Here is a 19,368-nt window from a genome sequence, read left to right as displayed (position 1 = left end):
GAGGAACGAATAGGGCAGAGAGAAGGAGAAAAGAAACAGTTAAATTCACGATAATTGAGATCCAAAGCAGGGGTTACCCCATATCCCATCCGTTTCAAGGGTTCTGAACATCCGACACGCAACACCGTAAAACGCAACAGTGTGTGCTAGTAGCTAGCCTTCTCGCGCGGGCACGTACAAAAAACGTGTTCCATACTTCCCATAATCCTTTTCCCTGCAACGATACTACCAGAGGACCTTTCTACTATCAACGCGAGGGAAGGGGGGACCCAGGCGGATCGCTACTAAAACGAGGTTAGCATGTAGATTATCGAAATCGGTTCGGTTAACACGCCTCATTAAGTGATGGCGGTGGAAAATCCGGGACGGTTGGATATAAATTTCCTCAACCCAGGAAATGCTTTACCTTCGTTTGTTTGTTTGTTTACGAATGCTAAAAAAAGTACTAATCGCTGCTAATAACAAGGCCATGCGGACACAAGGGCCCTACCACCTACCTTCGAACTGATGGCGGTGGAGCTTTTCGGCGTGGTGGCGATGAGCGGATCGCCAAAGCTGGCCGGATCGTCCAGATTCACCTCCCAGGCGATGCTGTGCCGTTTCGACGGTGTTACCGGTGCGGAAAGGGACGGAGGCGGAGGTACTGTTGGTGGTCCGGGTGGTGGTGGAAGGGAGGATTCTTCGAGTGAATCGTCGGAGAAACGCTCATCGTCGCTGTCACCGCCCGGTCGTCCGGCCGTTCTTGACGGTAGCATGACACCACCGGCCGATGAGGGAAGGCGATGACTGCGTGCTGCATGGTGCGAAGCACCGACCGTAGACGACACCGGTGGTGGTACTGCTGCTGCGGCCACATTTTGGTGAAATATTCGGCTCAACAGTGAGTTGACGGGGGTGCCACCCTGGAGCGGTTGCAGGTGTCCGTGTGTGGGCGACAGGGACGATTCGTTGTACTCGGACTCGTTGTTCTCGGGCGAGGAGTTTTCCTGCGACGAGGGGGTGGAGTTGTCCGACGCCGGAAACCGGTGGCGCTCCATCGAACCGGACAGGGTGCGGGGAGGCATGCGGCGGGTTGGTGACGCTCGGCCGGGGTAGATCGTCACGGGGTGTTCGTTGAGGATCGGTTCTGCAATGGAGGATGATTCAAAAAGGGAGAAATGAGGCGTCAATTCTTCCAATATTTATTAATCAACCAAGAGATGAATTGGGTTGCCACTGAGATCAGTCTTTAAACAAAAAAATATATATAAACTGTTCCAAAGAATTCAGATAATGATAAAATTGACCTCCTTTGAACAACTGAACAGGAGCCTGAATATCCTTCTCAGAATATGTCAGGCACTTCTTTGAAATAGCATTTCTTTTCCGAAGCATTTGAATGTTTGAATGTTGTGAGAAGCCACCAACACCTCCATAGCCGTCTGTAAGTTCTTTAGCAGCACATTAATCATGCTTACCCTTATCATTCTAAAGCCCCCTTGCAAACTGTAAACCTACCTACACTGCCAGCACTCCACCAGAAAGCCCCGACCTAGAAAAGCCTTCTTTGGCGGGGTGTCAAATATCGCTTCGAGAGTTAACAGGCGCTCGTTTTCCGTGTGTATTTCTACACACGTAAATAAATGCGCCTTTGATTTTGTCCCTACCCTATCATGATCACGCTTGATCATAAAACTTTATTAGCAGTTACTAAATCAGCATAGACGCTGTTCTCAGACATTTCGTGTTAACAATGGTGGATGGTTGGTGGATGGAAATCGGAGGAGGATATTATGTGTCCACATGCCACCAACCGAAAGGATTTACAATACAGCCTTGAAAAGGAGAGCCAATAAAAAGGGAATAGGAGTCTAAATAGGTAGGGTTAGAACAGTAAACCCTGCGAGCTAGCGGCTTGAAGGTCTCCGGCAATCATATAAATCAATGGCCAGCATGCCTTAAACAAGACGCCATAAATGCATTTCCGTCTGGAGGCGGTGTCAATCTGAACGTTTATTTCCGGCCCATGTTTATGGTCACCTGTGTCTGTTTTGCCAGGTGTTTACAACATGTTGCTAAACAGTGCAACGGGTGTGTTTTACAACTGCAAATACCTGCTCTCGTGCTTCGTGTTCGTTTTGGATTCTGTAGTGTCATAAATTGGACATTACAGTTGGTGCTTTGTATTAAATTTCTTCAATATTAAATCGTATTATTTGGGGTTACTCTGAATTAATTGAATAATTTATTTTCGAAAACGAATTACTAAATAGAAATAAAGAGCTACTCAATTTGCCTTTACAATCCCCCTACCACCAGGCGAAAGAAATAATGATCGGGGCTGTAATCATTGAAGTGAGCCAAGCAGTAACCAACCATTTGATTAATGTTTGTCTAGCCGGTGTAAATACACAAACACCAGCAGACACAAAACGATGAAAAGAAGTAATACAGATCAATCAGTGCTCCCAGCGCCACCCAACCAGTCACAGCCAGCAATTGCGAATCAAATGGATGATTAAACGATGATTTCGCTCGCTTCATCTTATCGTCTGGGGGTTTCCCATTCCCGCGTAGTATCAATCGATAGGAAAGAAAACAAAACAATCCACAGGGAGCCGCAGCATCAGACGCCGAGGTACGAGGTACGACCAGTGCCGTGTCAGTGTCGTACCGATCGTTCCCGTGGCAAGTAGCGTGTTTTTTATTTCATCACAGTTTCATCGCTATTCGTTTGCAATGGCTGGTGCAGGTAGCAGGGCAGGTGAAGGTGGTCAATATTTTCTAGTCTGCTTGATTGGTGCAATCTTAATTGGAGCCACTCGTGGCAGCCCCTTACCCGAGCGGCAGGATGTGGAAGGAAGCATGGGTATGGTATTTCAGAGCAAGCTTACGTAGTCGTGAACCCGTATTGACGGTGTCTATCCGCTCTATAGATACCGATCGAGTGAACAGTTTGGCCGCAACGACTCCTACAGAAGGTAGCACCAGTACCACCACCACCGAGTATCCGTACGCAGCGATAGCCAAGCTTTACGCTAAACCTCGCGACAAGGTAGGAACGATAGCGTACTCGTCCGGTGTGCACAAGTTCCGGATCGGACCTGGGGAGGATGAGCAGAAGCGTCTACTCGAGGAGTATCACTATCATTTCGAAAGGGTGGAAAAGAATCTACCGCCGGTAAATATGTGTGTTTTATGTTAGGTTGCACAAACATTTTACACGAAACTTTTGCCTTTGCAGACGACGCAGCGATACAATTTTGCACCACCGAATAAATATTAGACTGCTGTAACGGTGCCAACGAAAAAAAAGGAATTGAAATATATGGCCTATTGAAGGTGATCGAAAGAATTAAACTCTAGTTCATTATCTCCGCAAATTTCCAACACTTAGTGATGGGAAATATCCATGTTAATAGGAACGGAACATAACTGGTTACTTTTCATGGAATAAACCTGCTAGGTTCTTTGAACCTATTTCAGGGTGATATTAAAAAAAATCAAATTATCTCATTAGGTTTCAAAACGTACGAAGTTCAACAAATCCCAGCGTTAATAAGTATGACAGCAAATTATCAATATTGGGGTCCTTTCCGTTTTAAGTTCGTAGGACGAAATTTCAGCCTGTCAGCTGTTTGCATTGTATAGCAGTTTTTACTGCATTGTATAGCAGTAAAACTCATATTTAATTCTGTCCGAAATTTGAAGCAAGATTTTGTATCATGTTTTAAATTCCGTACAGACGAAGTACATTATGATAAATTTCATAAAAATATGCGTTTAAACTATGACAATAACAAAAAAACAACGATATGTGAAGATATGTATGACAAATTCCTTTCTGGCCGTACGGGAACGATTCGTCAATTCACATAGAAGTTCTTCGGTTCTATGCTTCTACGGTCACCACAGAAAAGCAGCACCCAAACCCCGTTGATTTTAAGACCGTCGTTCTGTCGGTCTAGGGGACTCCTACACTCAGAATTGGGTGTTAAGAACATAAAATAATTTAAAAACTAAAAAAGTGTAGCGTGAGTGTGAATATGAAGATGATTGATGAAATTTTGAATCATAACGCCCGTAATTTAAAACATGAGCTCGAAACTTTCCGGAATATGAATCAAAATATTGTTGTAATTTCATGAATTTTTGCAATGTTTCGAGTAAAATTATTGGAAATTTTAATGTTTTTCTCAAATGTACAAGGTTTGCTTTAGTTAAGTGAGTTATACAGAGGTTCGACCGATAATAATTGAAATAGTAAGAAAATTTTGGAAAGCTTATTTGAAATTAAATAGGAATCTATCTTTACCGTACAGTATTAGTTGCTAGTCTAAGTCTTCTCACATTACTTCAATTCCGCATGAAGAATGAATGCTTTAACCATCTCAAGAAGAACAACATTTGGATGCAAAAAACACTACTTTGTACCATTGAAGACACGAAACGAACCTAGTAGGTTCGGAACGAAATCCCCATCACTAGTAAACTCCATACAGTACAATTATAAATGTTAAAGGTTATCATCAATCAACTGTGGTGAGTGTGCGAGTAAGCTGGGGTTGCGTGTGCTCGGTCAAAGTGGGTTGATTTTATTTTACTAATTTTAGAAAATAGTACTAATTGTAATTGCAAAAAATAAAACACATCTTCTTCCACTAACATATCCCCCATTTCGAGCTTAATTTCATCCCATATCTAACGCTGTTCTCGCTACTAAGCGTAGAATAATTACGACAACAACTCACACACCATTAGCGTCAGCCAGCTGCGTGCCTGTAGGCCATCTCATTAATCTTTGCTCTTTATACGATGCCTGGTCTCGCACACACACACACACACGGGCCCGCCACAGTACACAACCACAAGCTTCTGCTAGTAGTTTCTGTTCGATTATTTGTTTCTGCTCCTGTGCTTGTTTTCCTTTTCCCCGTTCCTGCTCTTATTTACTTCATTTCGCACATTTTCCCCCGGTGCACATAATTTCATCCCTCCGTGAAAGTGCACCGTAGAGAGTTGAGGCAAATGTCAATTCGCCTGCTGTGTGTACGTGGTGGTACGTGGGATTGGCGCCACGAAACGCGTTGGAACTTTGCAATGCAGCTAAATCCTCAGGCTCGGTGCAAAAGCTTCGTGTGAAGTGAAAGCAAATAAAAATATGCTTGCTGTTTTCGCTCTTTCGGAGCATTTTTCTTGTGCGGCTTTTTTTACAATTTTTGCTCGAGCGCAATGTTTTCTCTCATTCCATCCCATGGGGGTAAAATAGGATGGTTGTGGAAATGGTGGATGATCTACGGAAGAACGGCTTAATCGCAATGAGCACACAAAACGAAGGAAAAAAAAAACGCTCGTGCACAAACGTCCGTTACAAAGGACACGGGAACGCCACCAGCAGTGCACCATGGTTGGTGCACCGGTGCAAGGTGGTGGATGTTACTGATATGAAAATTTAATTTTTCCCCACAAACGCTATTAAGTTGTGGAAAGCGTTGCAGTGTACTGCCCCAGGGTTTCATGGGATTTTACCCGATGTGGTTGTTAACTGAAGTAGCCATAATTGGGCTAATTATGGTGCAAACGTTACGGGAACCCCGGATTCATTTTGTTCTGTTTCGCATGGTTTTGGAAAATGTGTTTAATGTTAAGAAACGTTAAACGAAACATTTCAATTCAATAAATGATTAAAATTAAACAGCACCATACTTAACAGGCCTTACTTTCGACACAAATTGCGACACAAAGATGAATTAAACCGAGAGGGGAGAAATTGTATGCAAATATAAGCGATAAGGAAGCATGCAACAAGGCAACGTACCGGGCAGTCGGGCCATCCCCCGCAGTACCGCATCGTGCACCGCGCTGATACCGATGCCGAGCTTGTTTCGGCCACCGTCCAGACTTCCGCCGGCGGCATCATTTGATCCGGTCAAATCCTGCAGCTTGGGTGGACTCGAACATGGAAGACTTGCGTATCGCTGGGGCATCGCATTCGGTGGACGCGTCTTTGGCTGTGGATGAAAGGGAGTAACAGAGGGAAAGCTATTATAGCTGCCGGCACTGTATGCGGAATATGATTAGACCAGACGGGAGGAGCGGGAGTGGGAGTGGCGGAATGGAACTAAATTCTATTATGTGGAAGAAATTTATGGAGCACAAAATTAGCTGTGCGATTATTTAACCCTACAAGATAAGAAATAGGACGAGATTGAAGATGAAAGAATGCTTGACTTGCTGTTAATGTCGTTTGATCATGTTATAAAAAGAGATGATTTTGCTGATAAGTTTGAAGGGTGATGATAAAATAACAAAAATATTTAAAATACTTTTAAAAAAATAATAAAAACATAACAAGAGATATTAAAATAACTTATGCAAAAGTAAACATTTCCACTTGGCCGTGCTTGCTTAGCGCCTGAAAGTATGCAATATTATTTGTTTCAATGTTAATATGAATTTGGTAAAACATAATTTAATTTTTTGAGCACAAATTTTATAAAAAAAGGTTTAAAAACACCAATAAAAATCCATTGTAAAAATAAAAAAAAATGCCGAATGGGCGTAGTTGTTAAGTCCACTACGAACTTTCTTCATCCAAGGAAAAATATTTACTTCTTACTACTATTTTCTTTAACAATTGTAGAGAACAGAAACATTAAACTTAATTACCGTTAGATTTTGAGACTTCTCTTAATATAGTCGTTAAGTTATACGAATCTACAACATGCTCGTCATGAATTCAAACCCCGTATGGAATAAGCTCCCCTTAGGTACTGCTTAGGTACTTAGGTCAAGTGCATTTATGGCTAAAGTAGGCTAGGACCATCTTGGACTGGTACGCCAAGTAAGAAGAAGTTGTGGTAAACATTATATGCGTCAAGAAACGAACTTTACTTCTTTAATTAGGTGTGTTCTATTCTGTTCAATTCCCTATTGACGTGCAGATTCAAGCTTTTATTGTGTTGAAATATATAATACTGTTGAACAATTTAAATAAAACGTGGTGCTAATAACATCATTCACCAAAGACCTTTCCTTCTCCGATTCTATGTTGGCGGAAGCTTTGGAAGTGCAAGTCGAAATGCAGGATTAAACCGATTATGGTTGTTTAGCCAAATAAGAAATTGTTTTCTGTAACATTTTATTTTCAAAACATTTGTCATTAATTAGTAACAAATTGTTGCAGCAATGTCTGCAAAACAAAATCCATAAAAAGGAATATAACACTCATTGCATACATTTAGGCGATAAGTAAGACTGGGCAAAGGGATTTTTATACAAATTATTGTTGTTGGAATAGTTAAAAGAGGTTTTGTGGAGTTCATTCGTCTCATAAGTTGTTACGTCAAGTAATCTTTTAAAGATAAATGCAACTATGACACCAGTCCTTAATGTATTCCGAAGAGCTTCATGGTTTCGTGCTAAAAAAAACGCCATTGATAACTAAAGTTTCATCATTCGATTGAGATTATTTTGTGCGTTGCGGTGATATAATCGAAAGATCTTTGCAAATGTAAACGGATTTTTATTTATCTTTTCCATTCCAAACAATAACCATCCAGTCGGAGTACAAATTGATATGAATTCAACAGAAAATTTCTTCTTTCTGTACTGCAATTCAATGCGCAATGGCTTGATCTTTATTTACATTTCTCTGTTCGTGTAATGTAATCCAAAAAAGAGATTCAATGTGCTGGCTTAATCGCTGAAAATGAATCAATCTTCAAACGCTCAAAACTTGTGCCTTCGTAAATAGATTGAAAAGGAGTGATTTTAAAACATTTTTGCAATCGGTCGGATGGTTTATGAATGGTGAATGGTACAAAAAGTTGAAAGCTTTGCCGATGAATGTCTGTAAACTGTTCGTCGGAACATCGGACGAAAAAAGGGATAAGCATTTCGATGGAACTCATTTTGTCGTGCATAATACGATTGCGAGAAAAGCGGGTAAACAGGGAGATGATAAATAATGCTCCGAAATCTAGGTAACGATATTGATGAAGGAATGGAGCCAGACATTTCCCCAACATTTGTATGACTACCACAGACAGAGATACCAGAGACATAGACAGTTCCTTATTACTCGATAATAGGGTTGATATCCATCGCTAAACGGGGGTGGATCGTTCCATCTCCATGCACCCCGGCCTCATCCGCCACGTGGCACATATATAAAAGCGCATCAGATTTTTCGTTCCATTTATTAGCACGCTAGAACGACGAGAGCAAACAACACCGTGGTCGCCCATATTCCGTCGCTCGCCTTATCAAAGCTAAGCGAATGTTTATTGAAAGAATTTTGGCTGTGGCATAAAATGTTGCTAACTACCATTTGTTTCATCCGTTTCATTTGACGTGCGCCTGGTGCTCGTTTGTTTTACGCGGTGGGAGCGAAGGCAGCGAAATTTATTTAACATTTGGTGTCCCCCCCCCGTTGTCAAAGCATCTTTCGGGCGCTTTTTTCTTCGCCTCGTTGCGCTATTCCGATTACGGGCCACAGATTGCTGTCCTCAACGTGCATACATAGAGAGAGAGAGCGTGTGTGTGTATGGCTGTGGCGACGGTGGCCAGCCGAAAAACCGGGCAGGATTTCGTTGGTAGAAATTACATTTTTATGTGATTTATGCTTCCGTCTGCATCGTTTCCTTGGCGGCGCGCTTCCTTGTTGTGCGGTGGGGTAAGCATACAGGCGTGCACACAACCCCCTCCCTTAGAGCTCCGTCACATGGTCCAAAAAAAGGGACCATATCTTCCGGAAGTCCAACCATGTTCGGTGGGGACAGGGGATGTGAAACAAAAAAGACGAAAGAAAAAGACGCCACAGACATTCTCTTCGGAATCTGTGAATGTTTTCTTCCTTTTTGGCTGTTATTTTCGGCCAAGGGAGCGAATAGACGAAAACTACCTCCCGCTCTCATTTCATTCCACTGTAGGGAGGGAGGAAGAGAGTTACATCTCGTTTATGTTTTGCGAGAGCATATCAAACGATTCACTAAACAGCAGCCGTAACGGGAAGATGGTTTTGTTGAAGGTACTTAAGCTAAACTATCTTTTCCTTAGCAAGCAGACGTGTGCGCAATGGGTCTAAGGAAGCAAAAAGACGCTGGTCGGGTGTGGAATGTTTCGTATGGTGAGTGGTTTTGCTGTGCAAACACAGCAAAATTGAGCTGGCATCATTTTAAATTTACTCAAATTTATTAGAGTCCTTTACGGACGGATAATGTTTGTCGCACGTTGGAATAGTCAGGCGTGATTGTCGAGCTTTGGAAATGCTGATGCCGAATCGTTTCTTGTGAGCAAATTGGTTAAAGTTAATATAGTTTATGTCTGTCTGGAAGACGCTGCGAGATGTAATATGTATGATAGTATGAGCAATTTGAATCGTCCATTTTCTTACTAATATTTTGTATAACAAAGCGGGAGGGACAGACCTGTTTTGCAGTGAATTAAAATTATAATGGAAAGCAAACAATACATACATAATTACTATTCAACATCCAACTTCGAACACTTTGTCTGAAAACAGCTACACTTCCATCAATGCGTCACTCTTAGTGTCACAAAAAAGGTTGCTATTCCATACCCTTCCCGACCATACCGACAAACAACGAGCGTAATTTCGGTCGCCATCCATCTGGTACGAATGGAAATAAAGTACGCTTTAGCTGGCACACAACAAAAAAAAAAAGATAATTTATTCAGGACCACATGCAACATAGATATGCTATTTGCGAACGAATCAGGCAAAAGTCATGTGCCCTATACCCCCTCGCTATGGGGTAGGTCAATAGTCGATCGGACCTTTAGGAAACCAACAAGCCCTACACCACAGTATTTCGTCCGTGCATTGGTCACACCAAGACTGAAGCTTTCATCGTCGGGCAAATGGAGGAAGACGACGTGTTCGAGAGGCTCAAAAAGAATATCAATAATTCACCGCACTTGTGGGGTAAAGCAACCGGGCTTCTCCATTTGCGGGCTCGTTTCGACGAAGGGAACGACGGGGAAAGGATTAAACGAGGTCCGTGTGTGTTGGAAGCCAACAAGAAAAGTACAGTGCGTTTTGCTGTGCTCGTGTTAAGCTTACCCAATAGGGGGAAGTGAGCTGAATCGAGAAAAAAGTGACTCCACATCAATCTACCAACATTTGCCTCTGCTTTGGTATTGATGTGGCGTGTCCGTTGCATTTCATATCTACCAATGGCAACGCTCTTATCCTTTGCCATTTTAATATTATTCTCACCGTACTAAGCCATTCATCTCGCTGGCGGCTTCTGCTAAGCAAAAAAGGGTGAAAGTGAAGCTGTGGAGCAAAGATGTGTTTGCAAATAAATATGGCCACCATACCCTCAAAATAGTACTTTCCCTCCATGAGAGAGAGAGCGAGCGCGCGCGCTGGGGGAAATGAGCAAATTTGTACGCAAGTGTGTTGGTTCTTCGAGGTGGCATGGTCATGGGAGGGTTAGTTGATTGAAAGTGACAGAAGGTCACACTTCCGGTCGTCTGTTGGTTGCAAAACACCGTGACCGGTCAGGGGCGAGATGATCCATTTTCGAAGGACGATGAAGTTGGCAAAAGGCTCACGCGTGTGAAAGGCTGGTATAGGATAAGCTGCCAAGGATCTGTAGGAGGAGTAGTGAGATTGGTTAGGCTTTGAAAATATGAAAAAAAGGAAAGGCATTGAGGTGTGAGTTTATATCACCACCGGAAACATTGACACGCGATAGGATAAGGATCAGGAGAGGGTAACGAGAAAGGCTTTTTTTTTGGTTCGTCGCTTTATCAGAAAGCTCCACAAAACAAAATGCGTGATGAATATTTTTAAACATTGTTCAGCTTAATTCATAAACGATTCAAAGCATCACATGGGCGATTAACACTTGGCTACTCATGCAGGGGAGGATTTAGGTGATATTTTTGGAATTGTTCGAGCTTATTTTTAGGGGGAACGTGTGAAAGGAAGCTAAAATTAGATACGATATGCAAAAAATAAACATGCTTTGGAATATCGAAATAGAAGCAAGATTCAAGGTGTCATGTAAAGGTTTTATAAATGTGGAGTAAAAGTTTAATATTAATTTAATTGCTTATTTGTAATTAAGGAGAGATTGATCTTAATCTGCACTAACGTTTACGTTAAAAAAGTGTACATGAGTAAAAAAGATTTGGCATGAGTTTATCTTAGTCAGCAGAAAAATATGATACCTCTATCAATCAAACTCTAACTGTGATGGCCAAAAAACTGAAGCTATTTCGTTCAGTAGCGTGCTCGATCAAAGAATGGCACTCCGTAGCGTCTAAAACAAGCTACGTGCGGCAGTTTGTAGACGTGGTATAATCCATTTTCGGCATCTTTAAGATTTTGGCACTGTTAGACAACAATCAAAGCATCGAAAGAAAGCCTGGTTTCGAATGGCTGATGACCCTGAGCGATTTCAGACTCCAAAGGAACCTGAAGGAATGAAGACCGAGGAACAAGTGCTTACATTGCTTCGTAAGCTTGGCCGGGAGGTCTATGCATACGGCTAAACAGTGAAATAGTACCCGAGAAACATAAACAAACATATAAGGAAGCAGAAATCGTGTTCACTGGTATCGCAGCGACAACCAATGATGCCAAAACTCATTGCGATCATTTCGGCGGAATTTCGATATGACACTCAAGTCCGCCAAGCGGACCACCATCACCCAGCTGCGTCCCATCGAATTTTTCTGGACCAACTTGATGCAAAGACTCTACGCCAACAATTATGTCGCAAAAACTGAGCAGGAGTTTATAAAAATCGAAGGTAGATCTTAAAACTTGTCTACACGTATGTCTTCGTTCAACCTGGCGAAAATTTCGGACAACTGACGAAAGCTCTCGCAAGGTTGTAGATTTATTTTTGCAAGTAAGTTTAAATAATTACCTTGCAAAGCATGTTCATGAAAATAAATTATTTCCCTTATTTTTTTCTACAGCCGAAAAGAGTCCATTTTTCAATTTTATGTTAGGTAGTTGATATAGACCTCTTTACTTTTTTACACTGCTGAATATAAAATATGTTTGTAATAAAAAGGGTCAATAAGATAGGCCTTTAAATTCGATCACAAACGAACGTACGGAATATTAAATAAGAGCTTTTTGTCGAACTAGCTGGAACAACTGGATCGTTGTTGCAGAACATCAAGTGCAATCGTTGTGAAATTATTAAACTGTGATAGTTCTTTTACTTTTAGCTACCTATTTTTCCTCCACTTTCGTGTACGTCGTGTACTCGTGTACAATAGACACTAAATAAAAATCCATATTTCTAACCGATACAAAAAAACGCTTAAAAAAGGATTTAAAATGATAATGAACAAACGTCTTGCCACATAGCATGCTCGACTTCCCTACCAACAACTTACCAGTGTTGTTTGTGTAGGACTTTTCGTGATGATGGTTTCGTCGTGTGAGGACGGTTTGTTGTCGCCGGAAGTGTCACTGTCGCCGATGCTGATCGCGTCCGAGGTGCGAATCGATTGATTTCTGCTGCGCCACTCCGTTGGACCATTTTCTGCCACCGGTCGCCGTTTGGGCGATGTGTTTGGAGAGATTCTGCAAGAAAAAAAAACAAAAAAAAGGACACAAACGGGTGAAAAAGTGGCAACGAGAATGGTAGCCATGAGAGAGTCTGCGAGCGCACGCAGACAGTCGGTAATCGAATTTTCGGAAGTTGCTCCGGCGTGATGAAAGAAGTGGTTTCGTCAGCAGCAACCCGGAAGCGGTAGCGCAGTTGCAAGCAGCAAGATGCATGCTGTTGTACCGTGCGCACACACACATACAGACTTTCCCAGTCAGACGAGAGCCACATAATAACTCGCAGACTTCACAGACAATCACGGACGGGGAACAGATAAAGCGAACGCGCCGCCGTCACCCAAGAGCCAGATAAATCAGAACGTCTCGATCTCAAGCTGCCCTTCGTGAAGGCATCCGAGTGAGTGTGCAGCTACTCCACAAACGGTTTGTTTGGGTCGATGTGTGTGTGTGTATGCAACTATGCAATTCCTTTCCGTGTTCTTGTATCTTCTGCCTCGTTCTCTTTCTCTCACAAACACACGCAGACCAGCGTAGAATAAAGGATCGTGAGAAAAAGTTTTTCCCTTTCAAAAGGTTGTGCATTTTCTTTGTCGTCTGGTCGATGTCGGCCGGCGCAAAAATACGCGAAAGCGAAACCGGCGACCCATCGGGGTGTTATAAACATGAAGAGAGCGGGGGATACTCGCGGTCACAGACCCGACCCGTACACCGGCTGCAGCGTCTGGAAAAGGAGGCGTGCAGACACGTGGCGCGACATTGCACTTTTCCGACCTTCGGCATAGCATGGAGCCGCGTGAGGAGAATGCACACAGCGAGATAAATCGTTCCGCTGTGTTGCATTGGTTTTCGATGTCTATGTGAGTGTTTGTGTCTAGCATCACATTTTTCTTTACCGCCATATCGGTCTCGGGAGGGCTTTTTTGTGTTTGTGCAGGGAACGGAGCCCATGGAGCATAAGCACGGCTCCAGCGTACAGTCGGAGTTTCTTTCTGAATTTTGCTCCAATGATTAAAAGGCTTCGATAAAGGTGGATGGCGGTATAGTTGATGTGTTTGTGGAGTAGAAAAGAGTAAAAAAAGAATGGAAATATAAAACGAAGTTGAAGACTGCTTGACACTTTATTATGGTGCGCATTAAAGAACCCATGGAGAACAATAAACAGTGGTACGTGATTTATGATTGCAAGTGTTGCGAAAACTTGTTGCCTTCCTTTTGCAGCAGCAGTAGATAGATCATAATAGATCACAATAAAAAGGAATGCACCGGCAAGCAGTCGTCGTAATAGGATTCCATGACGCGCTACTGTCATTCAAAGCGGCTTAAAGTTTTGAGCATGGGCAAAAGGACTGCATCTTCATGCTAAGAGTTTTTCGTTTCATTTGCCGTATTCGATGACAGAAAATGGTTTGAACTTTCTTTCTGCTTTGGCAGAAAATTTTACGTCTTCATGTTCAAAACTACTACCAAACGCCAAATTACTAGAAGCTTAGGTAGGTGGTGCAATATACCTTTCCCACTCTGTTCTCCGGGGTTTTTTGCTTCACCTTTTCCCCCTTTTTCACATCAAACAGAACTACAAACTCATTCGCAATCTCACCAAACTGCCGACGAACGAGCAGGAACTGATGACAATGAAATTGTCGCCAAACTACCTTCACTTTTTCGTTCGCTTCGTTTTCTAAAAAATCAGAACCGAACACAAAACCCAAGTTTGAGGCTTGCCTTATGCCGTTTCGGTTGCTGATGTTGCATTTTGTTGAGCGAGAGCAAGCAACCAAAAAAAAGCACAACTTCTCGTATGTCGGATGCACTTCATGAAAGGACAGTTTTCGAGTCTAGTCACATCTCCCATCAAAGTTTCCTTAACAAAGTTTGCCATTTTTTGTTGCGAATATGTGTGTTCTATGAGTGGGTATGCTCGAACTGCGGAAAAAAGTACAGAAAATTGCAGGTTAAATTGGTTGCAAACAGGATTTGTGCGAAGAAAAGAATCTGGAATGCAAACACTGCTCTGGAATTGTTGGGAGCTTAGCGTCAGCTAAACGAAGAGAAATTGTTCCTGTTTTTGTGTAGGTTTCCGTTTGAGGCAAAGTTGTAACAGCACGGTACAAGTGGTGTGGTAAAAAGTAGATGTAATCTGATGTTGTGATAAAACGAAACGGTACAAAAAGCTGCTGGAAAAGCGGTACACGTTCCCAATTGACGTGTGAGCTGTATCTGCAGTAAAGAAACTTGTAGCAGGTTACCGTCTAATATAATCGTTCCGTCGGTTGCATTTTGTTCTAGCACTGGCGTGCCAAATTGTAAATGTCGATAAACAATTCGTAAAAAAATGTTGCTCATTGAATACAGTCAACGAAAATCAACATGGAATTTGTAATAAATTCTAATTTGAATGATTCTAAGAACAGAACAATGTAGAACAAAAAAACAATTACAAACAATAATACTCTACAACAGTAGTCTCCAACCTGTGGTCCACGGACCTTTTGTGGTCCGTTGCGTGAACAGATGTAGTCGGCGAAAAATTTGATTTTTTAAGAAGAAAAGCATATTACATTACATATCGTTCACTTTTTCCCACAATCAAGATTAAATTTCAACAGAATGATGTTGAATAAAAGAATAGAATAATATTGAAGTTTATTTTTGATTAAAATGCTTTGCAATAAGGCTACAATTTATAAGCCCTTATTATATGTGGGCTGCGGGAAATTTACTTTCAAACCCAAGTGGTCCGTGGTACTAAAAAGGTTGGAGAGCACTGCTCTACAATATCTACCATTAGCTTAATTTATAGTATCTTAGTTATTTATTTGATTTTGTATTGGGACACAGTCTCTCCCGTGGTGCAGTCGTCAACTGTCACGACTGTCATGGGTTCAAGCCCCGTTTGGACCATGTACCCCATTCGTAGATCACCGACTATCCTACTTTGTGTGATCGGATAAGTCACGGACTAGTGATGTGCTGTATGGAGCGCACCCACGGCTCCGATCCGACTCCGACTATTGTTAGTTCGATTCCGACTCCGGCAAAGTGGAACCACTAGATCCGCCCGGAGTCGGAGTCGTTCGGAGTCCTCTGGAGTCGACTGGAATCGTCCGGAGTCGACGACTCCGAACGACTCCGAACGACTCCGAACGACTCCGACTCCGAGCGACTCCGAAAGACTCCGGATGACTCCGGACGAGTCCGAATGACTCCGAACGATTCCGAACAACTCCGGACGACTCCAACTCCGGGCGACTCCGGACGACTCCGAACGACTCCGAACTAATCCGAACGACTCCGGACGACTCCAACTCCGGGCGACTCCGGACGACTCCGAAAGACTCCGAACGACTCCGAACGACTCCGAATCCGGGCGACTCCAGACGACTCCGGGCGACTCCAGACGACTCCGAACGACTCCGGATATTGCAGCGCGGACCTACCTTCCGGAGTCGATTCCGAATTTATCGGAGTCGGATCGGAGTCGACTCCGAATTTTTGCCAACTTTACCCATCACTATCACGGACAGCCAAGCCATTAGTGGTACTGGCAGGCCTTGACCGACAACGGCTGTTGCGCCAAAGACAGAACAAAGAAAATACTTTCGACTCTCTCAAAACGAGTGACCCTCTGAACGGTTTTTTCAATAATTTTGATTTTATAATTATTAAATTTTTGATTTTATAATCATTAAAAATATTTGAAAGGTTTTTTTCAGGATAATAATACAGCACAAACCGACGGTTCCGTTAAAACCTGTTTGAGCAAAAGTTTTCACCCATCCTGTTAAAAAGTGACGATCAAATTTGCTTATAAAAACATGCCATGAGACCACCTGGACTATATACACTTTGATTCTGGATTCCACCACCTGATCTCTTTAATGAACCTTCGGATAAATGAAAACACCACCTTGTTTTGCCATCTGCCACTTGAATCTAATTCTAGTTTTGAGGATAAAATAATCTAGAATGAAAAACGCAGGATAGTTTTGTGTGTGGTTTTGTATGGAGTGTTAACAGGATTTCTGCCTACTGTAAAAAAAAACTCCATATAAAATCTTTCTAGAATCGTGAAGGGCCCCATAGCTAGGGTTGTAGGTCAGTTTGAGCTGATTCCAGGAAGAAACAGCAACAACGTTGTATTAAAACCAAGTAATTATGCTTTTAAGGCCGCAGAGTATGCTTCAATTTGTGAACAAAAATATGTTTTTATGCTTTTTATTTTGATATCCTTCTGAGAAAGACATAAAAACCAATAATAAAAATAAATAGCTTCGTAGGACATGACAGCTTAAGATGCAATTTAAACCTAATCTCCAGATACTGATACGCTCATTACCGGCCAAAAAAATATTGCCTTATCAAGCAATGTCAGATCCTGACGCCTTCCTGATCATGAACTCAAAGTTTATCAAATTAATCCATCGATTGCTCTTTCACCTGTCCAATCAGTCAACCTCAAATTAAGCTCCACCTTGCCAGCCCTCGAAACCGGAGACGTCTTCCGACTGATGGCTCACCTTCAGGTTGATTGTGGCTAATTGAATTCGGAGCCGTTTTTAAAAACAACACACCAGACCATTCGGAGGGATTAACGGTAACGATCGAAACTTTTCCTTCCTTTTCGAAACTTACTTTATTTATGCTGTGAGAAAAAGTTTGTGTGAATTTCAATTAAATTTATTGAGCTCGATAAATTGAAGTCTTGCTATACGGGCAAACTCTGGCGCAGTTACGGAGTAAGACATATTTTCCGGGCCAGCTATCCATTAAAACAAACCAAAAAACATATCAATCAAATGCAACGGAAACTTCATCCCTGAAAGCTGTCAGAAAGAAGTACGGTATCGATGGAAAACTGCTACCATTTTTTACATCCTCAAGCACAGCTTGCCTCAACACACAGGCGTTCGGATAAATCAGTCTTCGTTTGGTTGTTTGCTTCTGCTATCGGTCGTAAGTTGGCACAGTCCACGTCCACGGGGAAACTTATCCGGATGTTGGAGCGTGCCGAAGAAACCTCAGCACGGAGGGCTGCTGGGCGCTTGCTTGGCGCAGGATAAACCAAACACAATTATCGATCAACTCGGTAATAATCTCTCGCTTTGCCTTCGCGCGCGTTACCACTGGGGCATAAAAAGGCCACCGTCGGCTGTGGCAGGGAAACGCAACAAAACAAGAAAGCCCTGCCAAGGATTAAGCACTTGAGGTAAAAGCACTCAAGCGCCCCCTTCAGCGAGAGGGCTTGCGATATTATTTTCCTACTAACCGAGTAAGAGAGAAGAATTTCGCAACCTACGTCTTTCCCGAAGCCCCCCTTTTTTCGTCCCGTACCGGGGTTGCTCGAAAGCCCAACAGAGTTCTCGGTGTACCGTGCCAAACACGGCTCCCGAGGGCCAAAGTGGATTAAAGCTGCAAAAACGAAACGAGCGCCAGTGAAGCGGATACGGAAACGATTTGGGTATTGTGTCTGTGCATATTTTCCTACCAAACCCGGCTGCTGCACATTACCAGACACCCACCTCCGGCAGGCTAGAATGCAGCCGGAAAAGCGGAAAAGTTCAACAACCGGTCTGGTTTGCAGCGACAGAAAGGGAGATGGATAGAGAGAGAGAGAGAGAGAGAGCGAGGGAGAAAGTGAAATAGCACCCACTGTTGCTGCTGCTGCTGCTGCTGCCTGGCGGTGCATTTTATCCTCGAGTGGTTGCACTCGGATTAAGGTTGCATTTTTAATCCATTCGTTTGAGGAAACGGGGTGTCTTTTCGCGGGGTGACGTGATTTTTCTTTCAAAGTTTGTGTATGTGTGTGCATGGGTGTGTGTGTGTGTATGTCAGGCGCTGTCAGACTTGGGGTGAAGGAGTGACGTTGACTGTTGGTTTGCAACCCGATGTAATAGTAAAAGGAAGTGTGTAGTAAAGCTTTTCTCCCGCTGCTGGAGCACACAATAGCACACGGGTCGGAAATGAAAATTGGATCCTTGTTTTGTAGCCATGTTTTTGTGTGTGCACATGTGTTAGTAGCTGGTGTGTTTGTGGCGATGGAACATGCTATTAGAAAGGATGGCAATTGTAAAGAGCTTTACTTCAAATTACTTTACTTCAAATTTTATGTGAAGTGTTGGTAGACTGATCATCCTTGCAAGCTTTTTAAACCACGTCATACATTTGAAGACAAACAAATCCTTAAAATCATATCTAGTATGGCAATGTACAAGTACTTCTACGTGGCATGGAAAGAATCACATATGAACCCGTGTTTCATAACATAAGTTGCAAGTTACTGAATGCTCACTGCTACACATTCCTTGAAAATATTATACCAACTTTCAAATAGAATTTAATCCAACTACTACAGATATATTGCGTCAGTACACAATTGGAAAGTGGCGTTTCATTCGCACACAGTCAGTGGAAGGGTAAATAAAATATTTAATGTATCTGCATCCACGGTCCACGGAGATGGTGAAAATGTCAAGTCAGCCGACGGCGTAAAACACACACACACACACAATCGCGCTGACATAGTCATACGAGACGACACGACGTCAGAAGGCTCGAAAGTGGTAGCAGCCGGTGAAGCCTAAAGCACCAGACAGCCTATTTTCACTGATTTCACCTCGCTTGCGACCTCCCGTTTCCCTCCAATCCTCACCAATGGTTCCCGTTCTGCATGGTGGGATTTGATACTGGATGAGACTGGATCAAGAGGGCTCCTCGATTGCCTATATATGTGTGTATGTAGCAGAGCGTTCAGGTGGTGGCGTTCATGTGCCCAATACGCCAGACGTGAATGTGTCCTCGTGACTTCGATATTAGCATTGGATTAC

The 19,368-nt window shown here is 42.8% G+C and overlaps 2 protein-coding genes across 6 annotated transcripts in view; one reads left to right on the top strand and one right to left on the bottom strand.

The window, feature by feature from the left end:
• Positions 1-19,368, bottom strand: part of LOC1279278 (mucin-2) — a 158,153-nt gene that overhangs the window by 39,587 nt on the left and 99,198 nt on the right. For all 5 annotated transcript variants that reach the window (XM_061662281.1, XM_061662284.1, XM_061662285.1 and 2 more), the window contains exons 6-8: positions 12,370-12,559; positions 5,798-5,990; positions 498-1,126 (exon numbers count right to left, since the gene is read on the bottom strand). In XM_061662281.1, the coding sequence (XP_061518265.1) occupies positions 498-1,126; positions 5,798-5,990; positions 12,370-12,559 (1,012 nt within the window). The remainder of the gene's footprint in view (positions 1-497; positions 1,127-5,797; positions 5,991-12,369; positions 12,560-19,368) is intronic.
• LOC1279277 (uncharacterized) lies at positions 1,912-3,339 on the top strand. Its single transcript, XM_318973.3, has 3 exons — positions 1,912-2,848; positions 2,916-3,160; positions 3,224-3,339. The coding sequence occupies exons 1-3, from the start codon at positions 2,719-2,721 to the stop codon at positions 3,263-3,265; spliced, it is 417 nt and encodes a 138-aa protein (XP_318973.1). The 5' UTR covers positions 1,912-2,718; the 3' UTR covers positions 3,266-3,339.

This window comes from Anopheles gambiae, chromosome 3 (assembly GCF_943734735.2).
Source record: "Anopheles gambiae chromosome 3, idAnoGambNW_F1_1, whole genome shotgun sequence".
Lineage (NCBI taxonomy): Eukaryota > Metazoa > Arthropoda > Insecta > Diptera > Culicidae > Anopheles > Anopheles gambiae.
The sequence above is the reverse complement of the archived record's forward strand: the minus strand, read 5'-3'. Positions and strand labels throughout refer to the sequence as shown.

Excerpts from the sequence above, each read along its gene's own strand:
- LOC1279277 (XM_318973.3), top strand. The coding sequence starts at position 2,719 with ATGGCTGGTGCAGGTAGCAGGGCAGGTGAAGGTGGTCAATATTTTCTA. Across the intron at positions 2,849-2,915 it reads GGATGTGGAAGGAAGCATGG|ATACCGATCGAGTGAACAGT; the intron begins GTATGGTATTTC and ends TCCGCTCTATAG. Across the intron at positions 3,161-3,223 it reads TGGAAAAGAATCTACCGCCG|ACGACGCAGCGATACAATTT; the intron begins GTAAATATGTGT and ends TTGCCTTTGCAG.